Source organism: Podarcis pityusensis, assembly GCF_964106645.2.
Source record: "Podarcis pityusensis genome assembly, chromosome: 3".
Lineage (NCBI taxonomy): Eukaryota > Metazoa > Chordata > Lepidosauria > Squamata > Lacertidae > Podarcis > Podarcis pityusensis.
The window spans coordinates 89,429,475-89,455,601 of NC_138026.1; the positions used below are offsets into that span (position 1 = coordinate 89,429,475).

The 26,127-nt window shown below is 43.0% G+C and overlaps 1 protein-coding gene across 1 annotated transcript in view; it reads right to left on the reverse strand.

Moving 5' to 3' along the window:
• Positions 1-26,127, reverse strand: part of ALK (ALK receptor tyrosine kinase) — a 586,654-nt gene that overhangs the window by 100,714 nt on the left and 459,813 nt on the right. Inside the window, exon 9 of the mRNA XM_081000090.1 lies at positions 11,394-11,563. Within this exon, the coding sequence (XP_080856216.1) occupies positions 11,394-11,563 (170 nt within the window). The remainder of the gene's footprint in view (positions 1-11,393; positions 11,564-26,127) is intronic.

Below are 26,127 nucleotides of genomic sequence, written 5' to 3' on the forward strand. Positions count from 1 at the left end.
GCCTTGCCCTGGACTTCTCACCAGGGTCAACGGCTTAATAGCAGTGTGCCTTAGTTTCCCAAACTAATTGATTGTCTCCATATTAGCCAAAATGAATTCACGTGGGCACCTTCATTTCAGTTCTTTCATTTTTGTTTTAGCTTTCACTAAGGTGGTTGTTTCAAGTACGAAGCCTTGCATACACCAATACAATAGCTCTTATTCAGGCATTAAAACCCCCAAATAATTAGAATCATGGGGGGGGGGGGAGAGGTGCTAGCTGCCCCACTCTCTCTGACTCATCTCTGTCATCCAGCCCCACTGCCCCCATGAGTTGGAGGAGAAAGTCTGCAGTGGAGAGCTTTGGGGTTAGGGTTTTTAATTACATGATGCAAACTTGAGGATTAAAACTTGCCCATCCAAGATACTTTCCTCTAATCTTCTATTCAGATACCAACATGTATATAATTTATTGCAATGTGACAAAACCACCCTTATCTAAACTTATTTTAGTTAAATTTTGTATCTTTAGTAAATTGCAAGACTTGACCTGTGCTGGTATTTTCAGTGCGATTCCTAGAAGACCAAAATCTAAGCTGCTTCTGCAGTAGGTCAATTTAATTAAAGTGTAATTTAATTAACTTTGGCATGGGTAAATAATTTACTTTATTTCAGAGCAACCAAGTGAGAAGTTCCCAAATGTTAATGTGTGTATCACATGGAGTCCAGCTCTCTCTCTCTCTCTTTCTGCAACCACATGTCCATAGAAAGATAGCATGTGGCTATCTACTGCAGATATTGTTTTTCTGTATATCTACATATAGAAAATCACAGCAACCTACATTATAGCTTCCCAGTTCTATTGTGATATGCACTTACAACAACCCTTTGCATGTTTGCAATGTTTGCTTGATTCACAAATATCGAACCAGGGCCTATTGAAAGCAAGCTGACTTCTGAAAACAAGCAGCAAAACCTCTGATCCTTCATCAGATGTCCAGATAACCACTGTGTCCAGTCCTCCAAAAATGGACCAAGTTTTTCCTGCGACCAGCTACAATTCTTTGCCTGACGCTCTTAGAATCCAAATTTAAAACTGGCTCCAAATTTGTCTACTTCTCCCACTAGCTGGGAGATGTTACATTTCCAAAAGGCTAGAAAGAGATTCCTAGTTATGAAGGGACATTACTATGTTAAAGTCAGTTCCTGGCAACTATCTGTTTCTCTTCAAAGTCATCAAGGCAGAATGATCTCATAGCAACACTTACTATCATTAATTCAGATTAAGCACCATACTTCACCAGTAAGAATGTACTGAATGCAGTGCTTGGAATGAACCAATTCACTGAATTAATTTAAAAAAATCTCTTTAATACATGTGAAAGTAGTTCCTATAATTTCTATGTGAGTAGAATGTAGTAGTAGTAATAATAATAATAATTTTATTATTTATAGCCTGCCCATCTAGCTGGGTTTCCCTAGCCACTCTGGGCGGCTCACAGCACATATCAGAACATACTAAAACATCAAACACTAAAAACTTCACAATACAGGACTGCCTTCAGATGTCTTCTAAAAGTCAGATAGTTGTTTACTTCCTTGACATCTGAAGGGAGGGTGTTCCATAGGGAGGGTGCCACTACTGAGAAGCCCTCTGCCTGGTTCCCTGTAACCAGCAGAAGACCCTCGGAGGAGGAACTCAGGGCTGAACGATGGGGGAGGAGATGCTGCTTCAGATATAATGGGCCGAGGCCATTTAGTTCTGTTGTGGAGGAACTTTGGGCTATTTTAAAAATTCAATTCCATTTTAATTCAATAATTTATATATATAGGCGTTTCACTGCGCTTAACTCAGTTTGATTGTGGCCATTGCACTTACCATTTTTATCTATCTGAAAAGTGATGCTTCTGTTTAAGCTAAAGGTCATAATTGTTGGGGGAAATTAATAAAATGATTACTCCTATTATACCGTGTGATTTTTTTTAGTTCTTAAGTATATTTTACACTTTAGCAAAGCAGCTTGTAAAATTCTGAAGGCTAGAAAAAATGCTGAGGACCATATGAATCAATTGTGTGTGAGTGAGGGAAGCTTCTATTTTAACTACAGTCGTATCTTGGAAGTCAAATGGAATCTGTTCCGGAAGTCCGTTCGACTTCCAAAACGTTTGGAAACCAAAGTGCGGCTTCTGATTGGCTGCAGGAAGCTCCTGCAGCCAACCAGAAGCTGTGGAAGCCCCATCAGACGTTCAGCTACCAAAAATAGTTCGCAAACCGGAACAGTCACTTCTGGGTTTGCAGTGTTCGGGAACCAAAACGTTCGAGAACTAAGCTGTTCAAAAACCAAGGTATGACTGTATTCCGATATAGGAATGTATATAGTATAGTTAAAAGTTAGGGGGAAGTTAATCCACATTAAGGAATCCTGCATATACATTAATGATAGGCAAAATCCTCTAAGCTTGATTTGAAATCAGTTCAGTACAGTGGTACCTCGGGTTAAGTACTTAATTCGTTCCGGAGGTCCGTTCTTAACCTGAAACGGTTCTTAACCTGAAGCACCACTTTAGCTAATGGGGCCTCCTGCTGTCGCCGCGCCGCTGTTCTTATCCTGAAGCAAAGTTCTTAACCCGAGGTACTATTTCTGGGTTAGTGGAGTCTGTAACCTGAAGCATATGTAACCTGAAGTGTATGTAACCTGAGGTATTACTGTACTTGTGAACTTCTTTGCTTTGAAAACTTAGAAAAAGCTTGCCTATTTTGCTAAGAGTTTGTTCCCAGCTCCTAATGTTGGCTCTTAATGACTTGTCACACTTCCGTTTGTCCCATGCTTTCTAGGCATGAGTCTGAGCCATTTTCTGTTTGCCCTGCTGCTTTTCCTGGGAAATCAGCTCTTTATAACTGAATCAGAGCAAATATCAACCTGCGGAAAACCCAAGTGATGTTTGCTGCAGTTCAGTGGTAAAGAGAGAGGAGAATTCTTTACCACTGACCTGGAGGCAGTGGCATAGGATGGGTTGCCAGTGTCCAGGGCTACACAGAGGAATGGAAACATTCTTCTTCCTGGGGAGAAGCGGTGGGACAAGTGGAAGTCTGGATGAGCCTGTTTTGCTTTCACTTTTGCTATTATAAAACACTTTTTAGTGAATTATCAACTGCCTCTAGAAATCATCTATTTTTCATCCACATTCCGGATACTAATCACAGTTCAGATAGAGATATGCAAAAGCTTCCAAAGGGTGGTTTTTCAGGCTCAAGAGAACTACATTTAGAACTTCCCAGCCTAAATATGGATTGTAAGTGACTTGAGGCAGAGATTTGTGTTTTGCTTACGTTACTCTGTAAATAACTATTTCATACACCATATTTCTTATAGACTAAATATTGGACTTTGCACAACCTGATCTCTCTCTCTCTCTCTCCACCATATGTGTGTATACATTTTAGAGCCACTTTTGTTATAAACTGTTACCATTTAATTTCTTTAGCACATACCTAAGGGAACAGGATATGACTTTAGCTCTTCCACATACTTTTGTTTTTGAACATATTTTTAAAGCACTCCTGATTAACTGAATGCACTGACTGCTTCCATATATTGTTTTATTTCCCCTGAGATCACACAGAGTATATACATTATAGGAACAGGGTAAGTGCGCCATCCGAGGAAAACGTCAATGTGATTATCATTCACAAACGTGCACAGATGTGCACCTGACCATATAAAAAAGAAAGCAGTAAAATTATGTGTAGAAAGTTAATGTTAAGACAAGCTATGCAAGCATATACCACACGTATACAAGCATGGATGCAGTTAAAGGGGGAAATGTTACCATGGCAACACATAAATAAATTATTACTCCTAAATGATGCTAGCAAAATACTAAAGCTGTCTTCAAAGGAGAGTGTAGATAAATGGAACACAGCTAAATGGAATGAAGCAACTATGTCTTCCTATGGAGAAAGGAATGGCTAAATAAGACAAATGTTGATATTTTTATCTTATATATTAATTATGCATCCCATGTCAGTGTCCCCTTTGTATTAGCAGCCTTTGTGTTCCTTCAAGAGTCAGAAAGATGAAAGACACTTTCTGCATAATATCCCAGGAGACAAGGTAGCCCATATAATGAAATCCATTTTTTTCGTAGGGCTTTAAGTTGAACAAAGAGATAAGGCTTGGGTCCTAACAATGCAACAAACAGTAAATGTATCCTTTGCAACAAGGGCTTATCAAGACTGTGACCTCCCATATTTCTATATCAGGCACAGCCAGGAGTGTGGGAAAGGCCCTGAGATGAATAGAAACTCTCGTGGCTTCCAGCCAAGTCTTTCTTTATTAGACAGATTTCCAGTTAATAGTCCCAAATGGTTAGATGATGCATTCTGTCAATGAAAGCAGTAAGGTGAACGTTCTCTGATAGGTAAGGAAAGCTATGTGTTTGAATGCTACACTCATCAGAGTGTGGAAAAACTGGTGAGACTATTTTAGAGGGGCACCTGTTTGTGTGTGTGTGTGTGTGTGTGAGAGAGAGAGAGAGAGAGAGAGAGAGAGAGAGAGAGAGAGAGAGACAGAAAGTTTGCTAAAGATGAAGTCACTGGGATAGTGGTTCCACTGACCTGGAGGCAGTGGCATAGGGCCACATGGAGGGATGGAAACGGATGGAGTAGGCATGCACATTCAACTGCCTGCATCACCCAGGAAATCATAAGCACATAGATTAGAAAAGAAGAGTCGTTCTGTTATCTGGAGAGGTCACTTCCTGGTTCGCATGGAGAAGCCGTTTTCAATGGAGCCCAGCAACGGAAGCAAGCAGCCGTATTGAGGCAGCATTGGGTGTTGAAATTTGGCAACCTTAACAATTCGTTTTTTAATATTCTTTATTGAGTTTTGCATTGATTAATTATATACATTTTCCATTCTTTCTTTAAAATAAGTTAACTTATACGTGAATATAAACCAAAATAAATCAATACTTCTTTGCAAGTGACTCCTCTCCACCTTATTGCGGCTTCTTATTTCTTATCTTTTTAACTGTGTTGTTTTCCTTATTTCACTTCTCTTACATAATATATGTTATCTATCTGTTATTTATGGATAATTGACTCAATGGGTATGGTAAACCTGTTGACGACTGTTAAAGACTGCAATTAATCCTATAGGACTAATTTGTTCTCCCACTATATATAAGGGTCTGGTGACTTCTGTTTCAGTATATCTGAAGACGTGCGAATGCACACAAAAGCTTATACCCAGAACATTCTCATGTTGTTGCCTTTCAATATTTTCTTTAACCTGTTTGCCATCACATCTGCAAATAGTTTATAATCATTGTTCAAGAGTGATATAGGTCTATAGTTTTTGATTGACGTCAAATCTGTTCCCTGCTTTGGGATCAACGTTATAAAGGCTTCTTGCCATGACTCTGGTATCATCCCCTCCTTTAGGATCTTATTCATGACTGTCTTAAGTGGTGCTGAAAGCACATCTTCCAACTTCTTATAGTAAATTGTTGAGAGTCCGTCCGGTCTGGGAGATTTTCCTACCTTCAACTTTGTAACTGTTTGATAAATTTCCATAATTGTTATGGGAGAGTTTAAATATTCAGTTTTATCATTTGTGATTTTTGGAAATTTACTTTATAATTGTAAATTTTACTTTATAATAATAATAATAATAATAATAATAATAATAATAATAATTTATTATTTGTGCCCCGCCCATCTGGCTGGGTTTCCCCAGCCACTCTGGGTGGCTTCCATAGAAACCAAAAATACAGTAAAATATCACAGATTAAAAACTTCCCTGAACAGGGCTGCCTTAAGATGTCTTCTGAATGTCAGGTAGTTATTTATCGCTTTGACATCTGATGGGAGGGCGTTCCACAGGGTGGGCGCCACTACCGAGAAGGCCCTCTGCCTGGTTCCCTGTAGCTTTGCTTCTCGCAATGAGGGAACCGCCAGAAGGCCCTCGGCGCTGGACCTCAGCGTCCGGGCAGAACAATGGGGGTGGAGACGCTCCTTCAGGTATACTGGGCCGAGGCCGTTTAGGGCTTTAAAGGTCAACACCAGCACTTTGAATTGTGCTCGGAAACGTACTGGGAGCCAATGTAGGTCTTTCAAGACCGGTGTTATGTGGTCTCAGCGGCCGCCCCCAGTCACCAGTCTAGCTGCCACATTCTGGATTAGTTGTAGTTTCCGAGTCACCTTCAAAGGTAGCCCCACGTTGAGCGCATTGCAGTAGTCCAAGCGGGAGATAACTAGAGCATGCACCACTCTGGCGAGACAGTCCGCGGGCAGGTAGGGTCTCAGCCTGCGTACCAGGTGGAGTTGGTAGACAGCTGCCCTGGATACAGAATTGACCTGCGCCTCCATGGACAGCTGTGAGTTCAAAATGACTCCCAGGCTGCACACCTGGTCCTTCAGGGGCACAGTTACCCTATTCAGGACCAGGGAGTCCTCCACACCAGCCCGCCCCCTGTCTCCCAAAAACAGTACTTCTGTCTTGTCAGGATTCAACTTCAATCCATTAGCCGCCATCCATCCTCCAACCGCCTCCAGGCACTCACACAGGACCTTCACCGCCTTCACTGGTTCTGATTTGAAAGAGAGGTAGAGCTGGGTATCATCTGCATATTGATGGACACCCAGTCCAAACCCCCTGATGATCTCTCCCAGCGGCTTCATATAGATGTTAAAAAGCATGGGGGAGAGGACAGAACCCTGAGGCACCCCACAAGTGAGGGCCCAGGGGTCTGAACACTCATCCCCCACCACCACTTTCTGAACATGGCCCAGGAGGAAGGAGCCCCCAGCTCCCAGCCCCTTTAGACGGTCCAGAAGGATGTTATAGTCGATTGTATCAAAGGCCGCTGAGGGATCCAGCAGAACCAGGAAACAACTCTCACCTTTGTCCCTAGCTCGCCGGAGATCATCAACCAGCGCGACCAAGGCAGTTTCAGTCCCATGGTGAGGCCTGAATCCCGATTGGAAGGGATTCAAATGGTCCGCATCCTCCAGGCGTGCCTGGAGTTGTTCAGCAACCACGCGCTCAATCACCTTGCCCAAGAATGGAAGATTTGAGACTGGGCGATAGTTGGCCATACTGGCCGGGTCTAAAGATGGTTTTTTAAGAAGCGGTTTAATGACCGCCTCTTTCAGCGGATCTGGAAATGTTCCCTCACAGAGGGAAGCATTCACCACCCCGCAGAGCCCATCACCCAGCCCTTCCCAGCTTGCTTTTATTAGCCAGGATGGGCAAGGATCAAGGAGACAGGTGGTTGGTTTCATGCGTCCAAGCAGCCTGTCCACATCCTCGGGGGTAACGGATTGAAATTGATTCCATGCAACTTGACCAGACAGAGCTCTAGCACTCTCCCACCCCAGCCCTGCTCCCACGGTGGTGTCTAGCTCCTTCCGAATATGAGTGATTTTATCTGCAAAAAACTTTGCAAAATCGTTGCAGGAGATCTTGGGGTCTTTACAAGGCCCCGGTGGTAAAGGTGGTTCCGTTAAATTGTGAACCACCTGAAAGAGTCTCCTGCTACTATTTTCTGCAGATGCAATAGAGGCGGTGAAGAAAGTCTTCTTCGCCGTCGCTATCGCCACTTGGTAGGCTCGACGTTGAGCTCTAACCTGTGTCCGGTCAGATTCGGAGTGAGTTTTCTGCCACCGATGCTCTAGCCGTCTCAGCGATTGTTTCATCGCCCTCAGCTCCGAAGAAAACCACGGTGCTGTCTGGGCTCCATGCAATCGGAGAGGGCGCTTTGGAGCCAGACAGTTGATAGCCCTGGTTAACTCCGCATTCCAGCGGGCCACCAGGGAATCAGCTGAAAGGCCATCAACATGGGCTAAAGCATCCCCTACCACTCTCTGGAAACCATTTGGATCCATTAAGTGGCGGGGGCGGACCATCCGAATTGGTCCCACCTCCCTGCAGAGGGGAAGGGTCGCGGAGAAGTCCAGTTGCACCAGGAAGTGATCTGACCATGGCACTTCTTTTGTTTCACTTTTACTTAGTGTCAGATCACCCACGTCACTAGAGGTGAACACCAGGTCTAAGGCATGTCCATGACTATGAGTTGGGCCAAACTTATTCAGGGACAGCCCCATGGAGGCATGCTTTCCATGAAGTCCCAAGCAGCCCCTTGTAAGGTCGTGTCGGCATGGATGTTAAAATCCCCTAGGACGGCTTCCAGCTGTACAGGATTTAAAGTTATATATAGATTAAGATTAAGGATTAGGATTAAAAAAGTTAAAGGAAATGGAAATTTGGTTTTTAAGAGGTAAAATTTAATGTTATATTATATTAAGATTAAAGATTGGGATTAAAAAAGAGGGAAAGAAATTGCTGGACAAACAATTTGAACTGGAATACAAAAGAGGGAGGTATGAGGAGGTCCAGAAAATAAGTAAATTTAAAAATGGAGATGAAAAGGTGGTATTGTTTTTAACTGTTTTCTTTTTTGTCTTTTTTTTTTTGGTGTTTTTTTTGGATTATGTATTGTGTATTTTTGAATTGTGTATTTCTTTTTTATGTTTAATTTTTTATTGATGTGTTCTTTTTGTTGGAAACTTTAATAAATATCATTTTAAAAAAATAAAATAAAATCCCCTAGGACAACCAAACTAGGTGTCTCCAGGAGAAAATCCGCCACGACCTGAAGCAGCTCGGACAGGGAATCCTTGGTGCAGTGGGGAGGTCGGTACACCAAAAGGAATCCTGTACTGCCCCTATTGCCCAACTTCCAGAACATGCACTCAGAGAACTGGATCTTCCCAGTAGGACGCCTGGTGCAAGCTAGTGACTTCCTAAAAATCACTGCAACCCCCCCTCCCCACCCACATGACCTGGGTTGCTGTGCGTAAGAGAAACCTGGTGGGCAAGCAGCAGCAAGGACAGGCCCATCTGCTTCCTCCAACCAGGTCTCTGTCACACATGCCAGGTCAAATCCTCCATCCACAATCAAGTCGTGGATGGCAGTGGTTTTATTCATCATTGACCTGGCATTGCACAGCAACACTTTCAGGTCATGTGGGTTTCCCCTGTTGATTCCAGTATCCATCCGGTCAAGGCCAGACCCAGAGGCAGGGATAGTCTTCAAACAACGACTAAACCTGCCTCCTCGGTAATGACATGGTCTGGTCTTAGCGTAACTCCGCCTCCTGCCCATGATCACCAAGATCGGATGTCCCAGTGCTTCCCCCCCTGTGGAACTTGTCCCAGCCATCGTGTTGGCTGGGGACCCACTCCCAGGCAGCCCTGATCCCGCCCCTTAAAAACAAAACACAAACTATACAAAACCAATAAAACAACAACAACAAAAGGAACAGAACAATTATACTAAAATTAATCCCCAACCAACTATCCATCCCACCAACCCCCAACAAAGGAAAAAAGAAAAAAAAGGAATAAAAATTTAAATTGACCTAAGTATTTTTCTATTTTCTCATCATCTTCCTTACATGCTTGGTAGATATCTTTAAAATATTTTGGAAAACTTTTGCTTATTTCCTTGGGTTCATCAATTGTTTCCCCTCCTTCTATGAGTTTTCCTATCATCTTTTCTTTTTGTTTCTTCTTTCATTGTCAAGCCAGCATTCTATCTGATTTGTTAGCAAATTCAAAACTTTTGTTTTAGCCATTTTAATTTATGTTCAATTTCATGGTTTAAAAATATGGAGAATTGGGTATGCAACATTTTGATATTTTGTTCTGCGGTCTCGTTTTTTGGGTTTTTCAGCCTTTCTCATTTGTACTTATCTCTTTCCTAATTTGCTCCATTTTGTTTTCTCTAATTTTCTTCCGGATGGCACTTTGTTGGATACAGAAACCTCTCATAACAGCCTTGCTAGCATCCCATATTACTTTGATGTCAGTTTCCCGATTTATATTAATTTCAAAAAAATATTTTAAGGCCTCTTGTGCTTTTTAATAAATTTTTTATTGTTGTAAATATTTTCATTCATTCATTCATTCATTCATTCATCTTCATCTTAATTTTCTACTGTTTCTCAGCTCTAAGGTGACTGGATTGTGGTCCGAGATCTGTCTTAGTTGGATTTCTGCTTTTTTTGTTTTCAATATTAGGTTACTTGACATCCATATTGCATTACTTCTCCCTGCTGACTGTTTTGCATCTGAGAAGTGAGTAAATTCTTTCTCGTTTGGGTGTTTAAGTCTCCATACATCCTGTAGATTGAAGTTCTCCACTAGCTGGAAGGTCATTGGTAATCTTCCTCCTTTAGATTCTTTTTCTCTAACCCTTAACAATTTTGTGCCCTGGGCAATAACTCCTGAGGCTCCCCCCACACTATGCCACTGCCTGGAGGGTATCTTTTATGTCTCATTTATACTCTGCTTGGAAATGTGCAAATGAAGTACATATTACCAGCAGTGTAGTGGTTCACTCTGAAGTGCCAAAGCACATCATGACAGCTTCCATGCCTACAAGCTTTTGCCATGACCTCCAGCACAGCCCATAAATACAGGGAGTTGTGCTGAACATATAGGAAGAATTCATTTTTGTGCTAATGCAAATGTTATGCCAGTGCAAGAATTTCAGTTTACCAGATGGAAAGATCCACCTCCTCCCAAAACATGCTGTTCTGTGGATTCTCTTGACTCCCACTAGACAATTTTAGGGGGCGCAGGAGGTGCAGGAGGAAAGAGAGGGGGAAAATCCCCAATGCACAAGCACAGGGCTTCTGCTGACAGTGCCAATTTGGTGAATCCCACCCTGTATCTATAGAAGTAACACAGCTGACTACAATCATTTCCTTGTTTCCTGCAAGTATGTTCCACTGAATGCATGGGTGCTTTTGCCTGCATAGGTTCCCCGTACAAAACACACTGAGCTTTAACAAATAAATCATGAGCCAACTGAAATGTCATCATTTAGTTTTAAATTGCTAGTGCAAAGTAGGAACCCTATTAAAAAAAAACCCCACACAACCCTGCTTTATTATTTTCTTTACTCTACAAATTCCCAGAGCTGCAGTCCTCCTCCACTTCACCAATGAATGACACATTTTCTCCTAGAATGCCAAATGTAGGTATCTAGCCTTGCTGACTGATCAGCAAGCAGTCTTTCGTAGTCATGTGGAAGTACAAGAGGAGAAGAGAGTAGTATGTAGGTTACCAGATGAAAGTTAATTCTCTGCACACAATGTTTGGTGAAAGCAAGTGAGGAGAAAAGGGGTGTTCAGCTGGCTCAGGCTTTCAATACCTCCCCCAGAAAAGAAATATGTGGTGGCTGCTCTGCCCACAAGTTAAAAGCAAGTTAAAATTGAGAAGGGGGTTTGGCTCTTGTTGGTTGCCCCAATATGGGCAATTTTCTGTCCTTCTCTCAAGAAATCCAGACATCCATTAAATTGAAATAGGCAAAGAATGAAAAAGAAGCATGATGTCTCCTACCTGTCTGATACATCCGTGAGAGGCCTGAGCATCTTCTGCCACACCCCCAATCCTTTTCTATTTTCCAAGTGCCAGAGTTTCCTGCTCTGTTCCTTCCCAGTCTTGTTCTCGACAAGGACCAGTGAAACATCTCCAAGAAAGATGCCTTGGAGGAGCCATGACAACCGGAGCTACAAGTAAAAGATTGGTACAAAGCAAATTAAAACAGGGTAATCACAACCAACAACTTCCTTTCTTCCACTTCCACCCATGTGGCCACCAAATTCCTTCTTTCTACCGTTCTCCTTAAGGATGAACCGCACTGCAATACGCTGGCAGTGGGAAACTTATGGTCCATGGAGTTCCCCCACTGCAGAAAATATTTTACTCACTCTCCCCTTAGCAAGTGCTGTGCAGGTTTGTTTCCACATAGCAGCAGCTTGGGACTGCATAGAACATAAGAAGAGCCTGCTGGCTCAGGCCCATGACCCAGCAACCTGATCTCAACCAGATGCTTATGGGAAGCCCCAAAGGAGGAGTTGAACACAACAGTACTCTCCCTGCTTGTAATTTCCCTGCAACCGGCAGCCAGAAGCATATTGACTCTGACAGTGGAAATAGAACATAGTCATTGTAGCTGGTAGCCACTGATAGCCTTATCCTCAATCAGTTTGTCTAATCCTCTTATAAAGCCATGCAAGTTGGTGGCCATCAATACTTCTTGCAGGAGCAAATTCTACGGTTTAACTACGTGCTGTTAGAAGACAATATTTGCTGCCTGGATGTTGCCTGTGGACATCACCTCTCCTTGCCATGCCATATACACCATGCAGTGTTCTACAGGAGCTGCTGTGCAAAACAATGGATATGGCAGAGATATTTAGGGGACCATTTCAGAGAAGGGGCTTTTAGCCCATCTTTAAGCACTGGCCTCACCTCTCGAGTTCCACTGTCACCCCCTTTGCTTATGACAGAGTGCTTTGCTTTCTGTATAACGTAAGTGGTCCAGGAACAAAATTCATGAATTTCCTTCAGTGCAGCGCAAGCATTTGTTCATCTTATTCCAACTTGTCTTATGGCCACTTCCCACATTATATTGTTTACATAAATATTTAACAGGGCACTATTCATTCAAGTGTCATAGTGGTTTACAACACTAAAATAATACAATACAAACTTCTTCTTTTAAGATCCGAACCCCAAAAAGCAATGACAGTGAGCGGAAGTGAAGCTAAAAGGAAACCAAAGAAGTGCAAAACAGAAATTAAAGCCCCCCAAACCAACTGATATGGAAAGCATTTCACTTGTTTGCACAAGAGGCTGTTCAAATTGCACATGAAGCAGAATGATGTAATCCTGGAGCTGCTGCAGAAAATGTCTGTTTCTGTAGCCTCTCCATGAGATAGAATACAGAGAAAGGCCTTCTGAGAAAATCTTAAGCACTGGGGAGAGGGTCATATGGGAGGAGACTTTCCTAGGATGAGTGCTTTTTTCGGGGGGGGGGCGCAGGGGTATGCATACTCGTAAACATTTTGTGAATCTAATGGGAGAAGAAACTTTTTTAAAAAAACAGTTTCTTCTCTAGCATGGTGAATCGTCAGTTTCATTGCTACCCCCGATGGTGGCCTCATTTCCTGTCACGGTGTTTCCTGAGTCTCAGGAGGAAGCGAGCGTTTAATGTGTGAAGTAGGAGTTGGAATCTAGCACGGTGATTGGTCAGTTTCTTTATATTTACTGTAAACCGCCCCCCCCCAATTTGAAGTATAAAATGGTGATTTTCTTGAGTTAAAATGAGAATACCCCTAAACACTTTTTTTTAAAAAAAAGCACTGCCTAAGATAATCCATTTAGGGCTTTAAAGGTAGGAATGAACACTTTTACGCAGCACCCACCATGCCACAGTACAGACCCCTGTGCTTCCCCCTCCCCCAGGCTAGCTATGCTACGGCTTTTACTTCTCCCAGAAACAAATTTGCAGCCTTTGCAAGATGGGTATTTAGTCATCAACCTCTTTGTATTATGTTCTTCAAAACAGGTGATAAATATGAATACCAATCTGCACCTGTAAACAGGTGGCCTACCACGTTCTATATTAGTTGAAGTTTCCAAACTGTCTTCCAAATGGGCCCCACACAGAGTGTGCCATAATAGACTGATACAAAATAAGTCCAAGCATGAATGACAGTGCTTTAGCCTCTATCCTCTAGCGGCAGGCAAAACCAGCATGTTAGCCAAACTTGATAACAGGCACTCTGGGTGCCACCTGCCACCTGGGACTCCAGGCACCCCCAGCCTGCAAAACTGGTCTTTACAGGAGAGTCTGACTCTGTTCAGAACAGGCATATCCCTAGGCAGCCAATTCAGTTTACTCCCCTCTACAATCAGTTTCATTTTATCTGGATTGATCTTAACTTTATTCCTCTTCATCCAGTTCACCACTGATTGCAGGTGAGCATTGAAGCACTGCAGTGCTTCAGCTGGATTTGATGAAAAGGAAAAACAGAGCTGGGTTTCATCAGCATACCGATGCCACTATACTTCCTATCCCCTGGCAACCTTTCCCAGTGTTTTCGTGGTGTTGGGCAGCATGGGAGACATTACTGAACTCTTAGAGCAGCGGTGGGAAAGCTCTGGCCCACAGGCCTAATTAGCAACATAGTTTTTCCAAATGCCCACCAGCCCCACACCTAACATCAGGTGTGACTTCAGTCAGGTAAAGATGCAGCTGCAAAAGAACAAATGGGTGCCTAAAGCACACTCCCAACTATTTCTTGGGAAGCAGGGCTTGCTGACAGCACCTATCATAGAACCATAGAGTTGTAGAGTTTTAAGGGACTCCAAGGGTAATCTAATCCAACCTCCTGCAATGCAGGAATCTCAATGAGATCATACATGACAGGTGGCCACCCAACCTCTGCTTAAAAACCTCCAAGGAAGGAGAGTCCACAGCCTCCCAAAGCAGGGGCGAAATGAGACCCCCAAGTGCATTTGCACACACAGGCTGAGAGCCTCAATGGTGCCCCTCTGGAGGCCTCACCCGGGGTAAAAAACCCAGCTAGGTCCCCCTCCCAGCTGCAGCTCTGCCTAAAGGAGACTGTTCCACTGTTGAACAGTTCTTACTGTCATGAAGTTCTTCCTGATGTTTAGTTGGAATCTCCTTTCTTGTAACTTGATTCTATTGGTTCGAGTCCTACCCTCCTGAGCTGGAGAAAGCAAGTTTGTTCCATCTTCCATGTGACAGCCCTTGAGATATTTGAAGATGATTGGTGATGACAACAAACCTCTCTGAAGCTGCCCACCTTCAAGTATGGTTTAGGTTCAAACTGTGCTTGCAAATGGACATTTTCCTTCTGCAGACCAGCCTTGAATGCTGCTTTGTTGCTCTGTGTTGGAAAAAATATATCCATTTGCAGGCACGGTTTGAATCCAAACTGTATCTGCAGATGGCTAGAGCAAGAGTTCACTGACAGCCACCAATAAATTGATCAGCTCTAACAGTGACCCTCTTTTATTGTGGAAAAGCAATAAAATGTTTTGTTTTTTCTTTTTAAAAAGAAAATAATAATCAACTGACATCATAATGCCACCAAGTGATGGACAGGTGGGTCGCCCCATCCACCAATCTAAAAAGGTCCCTGGAGGTCCCTAAAAAGGTCAGTTCTGGATCCAGTCCTCAGGATGAAAAATATTCCCTACACTTGTCCAGAATGTTAGTTGTTGGCAAGTCCAGGTTATATATAATTTACAATTCTGAGGGCTTATAGAACAACCAATTTGTCACTTTTATTAATTTATTTTTGCCTAGAGGGCTGGGTGCACTGAGAAATCCTATCAATTATGCTTATTTTCATGGCTGAAACTAGTCTACTGATCTTTCTCTTGTCCCCAGTCCCAACTTTCAGTTTCCATTACATGTTTTAGCTGTTGAGATTCCCTCCCCCTTTTCTTCCTGTGATCACATGCATTGCCAAAAAGCCAGGTATTGAATATTTAGCAGTTCTTATTCCCCATTAAATACTTTGCCAGAGTTGTCCACTCAGTTCCCCCTTAAATGCACATCCTCCTATAAAATGGGAGAATGTTAATGCCTGTGTTATCCAAAAGAGCAAGAATCCCTCTCTCCCTTTAGACATGGCCTAATAGATACAAGTTAAAATTGACAGCCTTTTCAGTAATGAACTCTTTTATATTCAGGCAAGCAGTAGAGATGAGCGGAAAGTCTGCAATAAGAGGGTGTTGCCAGCAATTACACCATCATCCCCCTTGATATTCCTTTCAAAAATTAGGCTTTTTCCACTCCTCTCTGCAGGTTATTATAGACTTTCCAATTATGATCCGGTGGTATTTGGATTTTTATTAATTAAAGTACCATACCCCAATGTGGTCCCAAGTATTTCACTTGGGTTTAGTATAACCAAGTCCCTCTGTGACCCTTTATTCCTGCATAGAAAATTATTTCCTGGTGTTTTCTCATTTTAGAACTTGCTGGCTCTCATTGTCAGGTACAAAATGTAATCCTTTACAGTTTGGGCCAGTCTCAACACCTCTGCATTATGAACACTGCAGTGTACAGCTTAAAAAGCAGCAAAGTCTCTGCTAATAAGAAACAGCAAATGAGGTGTGGGTGAGCACACAGATTTAAGCAACTTCAAACTAAATACAACTTGAGAATACTGAAAGGAGTAACTTACTGAGGCTACAATAAATAATAGACTTTTTGGCATTGAGTGGATAATAAGAGAACTGAGACTTTTATCAAAGCAGTAGTTGTGTTGTTTTTTAATCTCTATTTTGAATTGTTTCATATGCAATTACTATCTCTTAGAGAAGCTTTTGCCAGATATTTTGGGTCAACCTCAGCTCCAGCTATCACAGCTGTGCTGGGTGGGGTTGATAAACACTCTAATCTAAAACATCTGAAGGACATCAGGTTGGTGAAGCCTGCATTATGTACAGGATCAGTCCTGCTACCCACTGACTTCTACTTGGCATTTTTGTGTGGTGTGTGTGTAAAAATGAGGTGCTGGTGCTCGTATCTTCATAAAAGTACCATGGATGCCAGCACAAAATGGCTGCCATGGGCAACACAAAATGGCTGCCAAGGCCAGCAACAAAAATGGTGCTGGTACTGCATACTGTTGACGACCATCATACACAAAAAGCACTGCTGCTACTTTCCCCCAGAAGTCTCTGGTGAGGAATTTGTTCTTTTCTGGTATAATAGTAAGGCCATGTGAATGCATAGACCAAGAAAAGGGCACCTCTCTAATTTGACAGTATAGCTTTTGATATTAAGTCCTTTTCAGACGTTATAGAAACCCTATAACTATGCATGAAAAATGTGGGAATGGAATTGCAACAGCAGGCTCCTTCCCTGACCCACATGTTCATTATAACATGTAAAGCTATGCATGGAGGTATCTACACTTGTTCTATTTAATCTTGGCCGGTTATGGGACGGGCTGGCTGTTGCGATTCCACTCCCACCTTCCCATGCACTTTCAGATGTTATAAAAAAAGGACAAACATTGAAAGCTTTTTAAAAGCATAAGGAGACATGTGACCTTCCTGACCATTGTGGCATGACATAGTACAGCAACTTTCCCCGACTCCTAGGCTGTCTCTCACCATTCAGACACATGATACCACTGCCATCAGCAACATGAGAATTGATATGTTATGGTTTGGCAGGACTCATGGTAAGATCTCAAGAAGAACAATGACCCAAACTGTGCATTACACAGAAACATATAAACATACCTGGACAGCTGAAAAGCTGCTTTGGGATGCTATTCTTTGGCGCAGAATATTGCCCAACCTTTGGATTGAACAATGAATGCTGATGCACCTTGAGCTCCTGTGCATTAGTGCACAAAGAGTAGTTCGACCCCAATTCATCTTACATTTTAGTACTATAAATATGTCACTTAAATCTACCCTGACTTGATTGATTTCCCATCTTCCTACAATCAATCATGGTAAAAAATCAAATCAACTTGGACCATCCACATCAATGCTTTTAAAACCACAGCTTCTGAAAGTGTAACTTGGGCTGAAGGGGTACAAGCGGCATGAAGAGAGTCAGGGTCTCAGATTTGTTTGTTTTGTTTCTTTTAATTCAGAAAGCAGCGAGCTGACTGACTCCTGCCAACTGAGCGCAATGTAGGTGGCCTCTCAAATTATGCTGGCTGATAGTACCGAAGGCAAATGGTGCCAATTGCCTTTTGTTCACCCTGCACACAACCAAATGAGTATTTTACTCTCTCTGTGTGTGTTTGCTGTCAACAGGAAGAATGTAGAAATTATTGCTAGGGTAGGTCAGTTTGCACAACCAAATGAAGTAATCCCCCCTCCCACCATCAAGTAGTTACCAAAGTGCCAGATAATAATAATAATAATAATAATAATAATAATAATACCTTTATTGTCAATGTACAACCTGTGTACAATGAAATTAACCAAAATTAATCTAGCAACCCCAGGGAGGTTAAACTCCTTAAACTGATAGGCCAGAATTGGGTCAGGAGCAACTCCTTAATCCCTACAAAACCTTCTATGTCAGACTTGCTCAGTCATCTGAAAAACTAGGAGACCTGTTCCTCCTGTCTATTTGGGCCCCGTCCTGATCTCAACAAGAGCCCCATGGGGTGTGGTGAAGCAAGGTAGTGCTATGAGAAGGTCCGGGGAATAACTTGCTTCAAGATTTAAGAAAGGGCTGAAGCCTTTTGGTCTCAACCAGGGCCAAATTATTATTCCCTGGCTCAACCCCTTCCTGGGAGGTCTTAAATAGGCAGGACTCTGGCTTGGAGGCTAGTCCTCCTCCTCCTCTTGGACAATTCCCTCCAGGACTGTTGCCTGAATTGATGGGGAAGGGTATAAACTTCTGGTGAACGTGCATCTCAGAGGTTATGATTCAGAAGCTTCTGTCTCAAGAGTTCACCCAATCTGATGGGTCTGGACTCTGGCCCAGTCACAATGTTGGCACTTGGATTGATTTCCACCTTCTTTGCCTCTAGTGCTGTTGCTTCTACAAATTTGGTTATCCCTTCTTTATTTGAGTCACAGCCCAGGCTGCTGCATGGGGTGGGAGTCTTCACAACCTTGTCCTTAGTCGCCCAGGAGCCAACATTAGACAACAGAGATGCCTGTATATCCTGAACCTGCCTGTATATCCTGAAGCTGTGCCATAAGCCTGCCTCTCGAAGCTTGTTATCAAACATATTAGACTGAAAGCATTTGGTAAATTGGAATGGATGCCGCAGTTTGCACACACGTCAGCTGCTTGGATGAAAGGAGTTATTGGCATCATACATGGGAGCTCAGCATATCTGCAAAGAGTAAATACACAGGCTGTAATGAACTGGCTCAGATTGAATTAGCTGGCATGCTGCCTGAATGGATGCCTTTGGCTTTCATTTCCACAGTTCCTAAGCTCTGTAGTAGGACATTCCAAGGCCTTTAACACCTGCTGAAGTGAACAAGAGCAGGCAATGATCTGGATGCCCCAAGCCATGATGCTCCAATGAGACTGGTGTTCATTTTGCAGATGATGGCAGATGGCACTCTCTGTGTGCAATGGAGCCTAAAGCAGACTCTGGGCATGTTTAAAAAGATATGACTCTAGGATCTCATTGTTATTGTTTCTGGGTTCCCCCTCCCCTCCCAACCACTCCCTTGATATACATTTCCAGTAGGTTATTCAGAAGCCAGAAACACCATTAAAGAATGTAATCAACCATCCTGGCCTGACATTGTCTCATCAGTGCTTTGAAAGCCTTACTGATTCACTAAACAGAAAGCTGTACAGTGAATTAGAAGAACTTTCTTGTTGGTTTAGTCCAGGGGTTAAAATAAATTGCACTCAGGTATAACTAGAGCAGCAACGATGCCTGTGTTGAACTGTGATTACCTCCCTGGGCAGCCTATCAGGCATGAGATGCTCCTAAACATCACTCTAAACTACAAGATCAGATGGGTTCTTGATCCTATCGGTTCCTTTGAAATTGCATAGAATGAATCAGAGTTCATTTCCAGGGCATGCGGTAATAATTACTCAAGACAAGCATGCAAGTTGCTGGCATCTTTCACATGGAAGAAATAAGGACATAAGCTATCACTGGACATTCCATATCCTTGGGATGAAGTTTGAGTCCATTTATATTTGCTTGAATGAGAACAAGCTCTGTATGGCTGTAAGAGCCAGAGCTCTGCTTTTATAACACCGGAGCTCTGAAGAGTAAAATATGAGTAACCTTGGATGGATACATTATATTTTCATCCATCAGATATCGCTGGCATAATTAATCCTAGTGTAGGGGAAATCCAGCAACAAAAGTGGTTCAGGCAGTTTACAAGATTAGAGTCACCACCTGGACCATTTGAAACCTTTCTGTCAGATTTCTGCTACCTGGTCTGACACGCTTTCTCGGCTATGCATAATCTGAAGCCCGCACTCCTGTGTACTTAACATATGCAAAAGAGCAATGGCCTTATTCTTCCTACTCTAGTAGAGGTGGCAACCTAAGCAGGAAGGTCGCCTATGACAGCTGCTTAGTAATTAAAGTTTTATCATGCTGGAGGCTTCTGACTTCTCCATTATCTATTGCATGGCTCAGGCAGGCAGATTGAAGAAGAGATTTGTGAGTAGAGAAGTTTGAAATTTTGTCCTCTAATGTGAATGCCCTGATTTGGCAAACGGAAGCTCCATATTCAGAAAACTCAGAGGAAACTTAATCATACAGTAGCTGCATGGAAGGGGAGATAGCAGCTGCAGAAGAATATATTTCAACACTGATCTAGCAAAGATTTAGATGGGTCTAATCCTCCTGTGACTTGTGACATCTCTACAAGGTCAAAACATGTTTTATGGGTGGATAGATGGATACATCATTAGGGGCATGTAGTTTACTATCACTTGCAATGGAAACAACTTTTGCCTGCTGGAGTAGAGGGAGACTCTTTAAAAGAGGGATATATAAAATATGAAGGTTTGACATGCAGGGAAGTGCTTATCTGAAATATTCACACCTCTGCACAAATTGGGTTGGGGCTCCTTTGAGTTAGGGAAGTCTCTGAACATTTTATTTTCAGAAAGGACGAGCAGCGCTATGAGAACAGTATTTTAACACCCTGCTTCTGGTCACAGGAGCAAAGTGAATAATGGAAATCTAATCCCTTCTGGTCTTTCCAATGAAAAGACATGAATCTGCATAGGGCAGGAGTGGCCAACATTTTGGGCAAATGGATCACAAGTCCAAGGTATCAGACAGGGCTTCTATACTGCCTGCTAACTAGTGTGTGTGGGGGGGAGGCATACATATAAGGTTAAAGGACTGGTACAGTTATCAAAAGTCAAGAGTATAGTGTGGACTGTGGCACTTGTCCTTTTGCCTATAAGATCTAAACTGCAATAATGTGCCACAACAAAAAGCATCACCATGTTGCCTGCATCATAGGTACTTCCAGGTAGCTAGGACACATGATTTGCATGCAGAAGGTCCCAAGTTCAATCCTTGGCATGCCTAGGTTTCCCCCCCCCCCCCCATGAACAGGTGATGGGAAAGGCCTCTGTCTGAGAACTTGGAAAGCTGCTGCAAGTCGAAGTATGTAAAACCAGGTTAGATGGACAAACAGCTTCCTGTGCTTCTCATGGTGCAGGTGGGGACATCATTTCTCAAAACCCCATACTATCGTATCAGTAGACATAAGGATTGTCCACACTAGAGCAAAATCTGGATTTGCACCAGCCTGTCTCCCCATCAGTGTTGGCCATCCACAAGATGCCCTCCCCATCTCAGTGTCGTCTTGGACTCTTCTCCCTTTAAGTGTGAGGTTCTTCAATCCTTGGAAAGTCTGAAATGGCAAGGATGTTAAAAAAATGTAATGGGGGGGCAGCACTAGGATGGGGTCTACATTTTGCTCCATGGTGGACAAGTCCATAGTGTTTTGGGGCAAAGCTACTTTCCCAATCTCATATATATTAGGTTAGCTACATTCTGAACATGAAGCAAACTTTATCTGCTGAGGTAATGACATGGAAGCCCAGCTGTGGTAGCTCCTGTTTGAAAGAGAGCTGGACAGGTGCAGACTCACCATACACACTTAGGCATACACAAGAACCCACATCCCTGGAAGTCATTGAGGGTTAAGGGACATAGAGGGCTCCTACATACACAGGACCAGGATCTGAAGTTTTCCCCACTCATATCCTTACAGGAAAAGTGAATGGGTTTATGTGGGAGACTTGGTGAGACAGGGCTCCAAGGTGAAAACTTCACTGAGACACTGAGTTCAGTTCAACAACATCTTTCTGAAATCTACTGTAAAATTCCAATTGCTGGCCTGATTGTGAAATGCCCATTTGAGCTGTCAAAGCTAAAAGAGGTCGAGGGGAGGAGAGGAATTTTAACACGTAAATCTAAGCCAGTCCGACTGGGAAATGCTGGAGAGGAAATAAATATGGGAAAGCAGAATTTTAATTTCACCATCATATTTTCCAGCTATGGCTCCATTATGAGGATGATCACTTGCTCCTATCCTCCGGGATAATTAGGGGGCAAGGACTTGCTCCTCTCCTTGCAATAGGCTTGGAATGATGTTGAATTATTCTGGTCACATAGATTGATTGCTCCAGTAAAATAGTCTTCGAAGCCTCAAGCCAGGGCTTGTTCAGAGCCGAGGCTTCAGCACAGTGTGAAAAGGAAGAAGCAAGAACCATTGCCAAAATCTGTTGAGTCTTTATTACCAACAGCTGCAATGCTGGATCTGCATGGGCGACTTTTAAGTGTCACCGGGAGTGACAGAGGTGGGGCAGTAATAGATTGCAACTTTCTCTTCCCCTCCCCAATGCACTTTCAAATGCAAGTTTAATTATTCACCCTGTTTATGGATGGGGGGGAGGGGGGAACAAACACACCTTGGGAAATTATTCACCCGGCTTCTGACAGCAGGCAGATTATGAGAAATATTCACACTTGCTGGTCTGTGACAAAATGGAGTTTTAAAATATTTACATCTTGCATGTGCTGCAGGCATGAAGGAAGGAAAGGAGAGACTCTTGTAAAGGAAGAAGCAATGGTAGGCGAGGAAATTGAATAGGAGTGTGTCAATATGTCAATCGAAATTGAGGTAGCAAATGTCTAATTGTCTGAAGAAAGATGTCCACTAGGAATAAATGCAATCAAATAATACAACATAAAAGTCTCCTAACCTAAGCTCAGGAAGAAAAATCACTATAGCAGAGGGATGTTGTCAGAGAAAAGGGGAGCCAAGGGATGACCCAGACATTGTGGGCATGCATTAAACACAGGGTTACTAGTTTGGATAAAGTGTGGGTGTGGGGAAAGGGTTACCTTTTTCAACATGAAGTGGAGTGCGCAGAGGATGGGAACAAAACCTGCTTCCTCCCCTGCTATATGTTCCTGCTTTAAGGTATCCCCCCCCCCCCCCGGCTCCAATACTGAAAGTAAGCAAGTCTCAGGAAAAAGGTCTTAAGGAAGTGTATCATGGGAAGTTTTGAAGGAGGGGAGGGAAAAGTTTCACTCCTCCCTGGGTTTTATTTATTTTGGAATGGGAAGGTGTAGGTGTGTTGCCTGTTTGGGGAATGGTGGCCTGAGCATCATCAATGTGCCTTCTGTGCAATGGGCATTTTGTGCTACCTCTTTGATTTTCAAAGGCCAAGGCCAAAAAAAGTTAAGAACCCCTGGCTCATGCTCATTTTGCCCTTTTCCATTACGACTACTCCGTTCTTTTCATCCTGTTTTCTTCCATTAACTTCTCTAGTTATAGAGATTCCCCCAGCTGTCTGGAGCAGATTGGGGGAGGCTATGAGGCATGGATGGACATGGGTGGCACTGTGGGTTAAACCACAGAGCCTAGGACTTGACGATCAGAAGGTCGGTGGTTCGAATCCCCATGACGGGGTGAGCTCCCGTTGCTCGGTCCCTGCTCCTGCCAACCTAGCAATTTGAAAGCATGTCAAAGTGCAAGTAGATAAATAGGTACCACTCCAGTGGGAAGTTAAACGGCATTTCCATGCGCTGCTCTGGTTCGCCAGAAGTGGCTTAGTCCTGCTGGCCACATGACCCGGAAGCTGTACGCCGGCTCCCTCGGCCAATAAAGTGAGATGAGCGCCGCAACCCCAGAGTCGGCCATGACTGGACCTAATGGTCAGGAGTCCCTTTATCTTTTTATGAGGCATGGAGGGGGGGAGGAGTCCTACTGCACCAGCAGAAGTCTTTCCCTGTGCACAAGGAATTAGCTGAATAGTTCCCTATGTATTCTCTCTGCTCTCATAGCAAGATGTTAACCTCAAGCTGATAGCTGAGGGAAGTAGGGTTCACCTAGAAACACAGGAAGCTGCTGTGATCAGACCATTGGTCCATCTAGCTCAGCATCGTCCGCACTAACAGCTGATGACTCTCCAGGGTTTCAGACAGGAATCTCTCCCACAGCTACCAAGAGACACCAGAGACCAAAACTGGAACTCCTTGAATGCAAAGCAGATGCAGTATCGCTGAGCTTTCTCACCTCAGCTGGAATAACTGAGGACAGTGGGCACACCATCAAGCTAGTCTATTGAGCAAGTTCATCTTATGTTGAGTTACACTGCAAGAATTGGATTTGCCACCCTTCCATAAATACTTGTTTCCATTCATATCTCTGGCGAATGTTGCACAAACACTTGATCCTGACAACCTCCCAATTACTGTGTCCATTCATGCTGTGTGTATGCCCGGGTTTTGCAATTATGCACCTAAAACAGCAAGAGAAGAAACTCTGCAAACCAGGTCAACCCCACCCCCAAACAAACCCTATTCTTATTAGAGTTTCTTATTAGAGATTCTCTTCTGAAATCTGAAATGTTTTCCAGGAGTGGGAAAAGGGAGGGGACAAAGATACAGGTGCCTTTGCTTGCCTGTTGCAACACTGTTTTACATGGATTTCACCCCCAACACATAGTTATTTGTCCCCAACAATCTTCCTTTACCACAACCTTCACCAACCTGGGGTGCTCCAGATGTTTTTTGACTACAGTTCACATCAGCACTGGATGCGGCTGGGGGATTTGGAGTCTAAAGCATCTGGAGGGCACCAGGATGGTGAAGGCTGCTTTACGGAGTTTGCACTGAGACTTAAGTCTCTCAGAACTGTGGCTCTAAATGGGCATCTATTCACTGAGCGCCAATTTCTTTTTGAAAATGTTGAAAATGTTAGCATTACTAATAAAGTATAGAAAAATCAAACTTCAGATATATGGATGCAATGAATCTGAACTCTTTGGGTACTTATCCAGGATGCTTTTGTATGACCTAGCAGTTCCTATTTGCACAATTCTGCTGTAATTATTCCTACGCACTCTGCAGCACTAGTGGCAAAGCGGTTTCCAATTTTAATTTTATACGCCTCTTGGGTATGTAATTTTCCTGCCGCTGCTAAAGAGCACCAGTGATTTACATCAGCGATGTTAATTACTTCTAAAGGCCAAACATGACAGTTTTCATTCCCTCCTTACTTGAGTGAATTTATCATTCACAGAAGTACAATAGTCGTTCAAAGGAATGGGCAGTTCTGGCTGTCCCCTAACCTACGATGCTCCTTTCCCTGTGCAAATTAAAAAAGAAATCTTAAGGGGAGCTTTAAATCTGGCACACATTGATTTATCATCCTTTCCCATTGGTCTAGGGATGAGTGAATGTGTCAATTTGGTTTCTCTCCATTTTTCACTTTTTCTAGCCTTAAGTTCAGTTCTTTACATTTCCATATTCATCTGTGTGTCTTTTTTAATAAAAAACTTTATGAAAATTAATTAGCATTTTAATGTGAATTTGCCCAATATACATATTTTTGCAAGCCAGTTCCCTAATATAATGCATTATTTGTGTGTGTTTTTACTAATATATGCTTTTTTATGCATATTTTATCCCAGTACAAACATTTTTGTCAACATTAGTTAGCTGGAAAACAACATTTCAGAAAACTGCAAATTTTGAAGTTGTGCTTCAGTTCATGTATTATTTGGGGAAGTGTGATTAGGTAGGTCTGCATTTAAATGTGAACTGAACCCAATTCTTTCACCAAGTTTCTTACACAGGACTCTCCCACTTCAAACCCAGTTTTGAATGGCGCTTTTTGTGAGTCTTCTTTTTCTTTAGCCAATAACTCTAGTTCACCAGTGGAGGCGCTATTTCTCACAGCTGGTTTCGAACTCAGGGTCCCAAAGATCAGTTTCTAAAGGTGAGAGAAGAGTGGAGATAATGGGTCCTCCACTCTTTGCTTGATAAACACAATTGCTGTGTATTTCACTGGGTTCCTTGCACGTACACATTCACAAAGGAATTCACCATGCTGTCCACAGCACACAGAAACATTGGTGAACATGTAGTAGCGATTGTCTTTGCTACTTAAAGTGCAGAGATGCTCTACACCACTGAAAGCAGCAGCCCTTGGAATGGAATACCCGACTTGTTTGGAGGTTCTAGCAGGGGAGCGCAGCTATCGTATACCCTTGACCGAAGAACGGTACACTCCTTCTATCTGGGATGGTCATCCTCTTCCACCGAGCACGCAGCTTCGGGAGGGACACACATGGAGCAGTGAGGGAGGAAGGGGACACCCGCCTAGCCAGCCAGATCAGCCGAATCAACCCTGGCAATCAATGGGGTGACAGATGTCGCAGCCAGATCGCCCTCACATTTTGGAAGATAAAAGGGGAAAAATATTTACTTTCATTATTATCATTCTGTGTGCAGGTGTG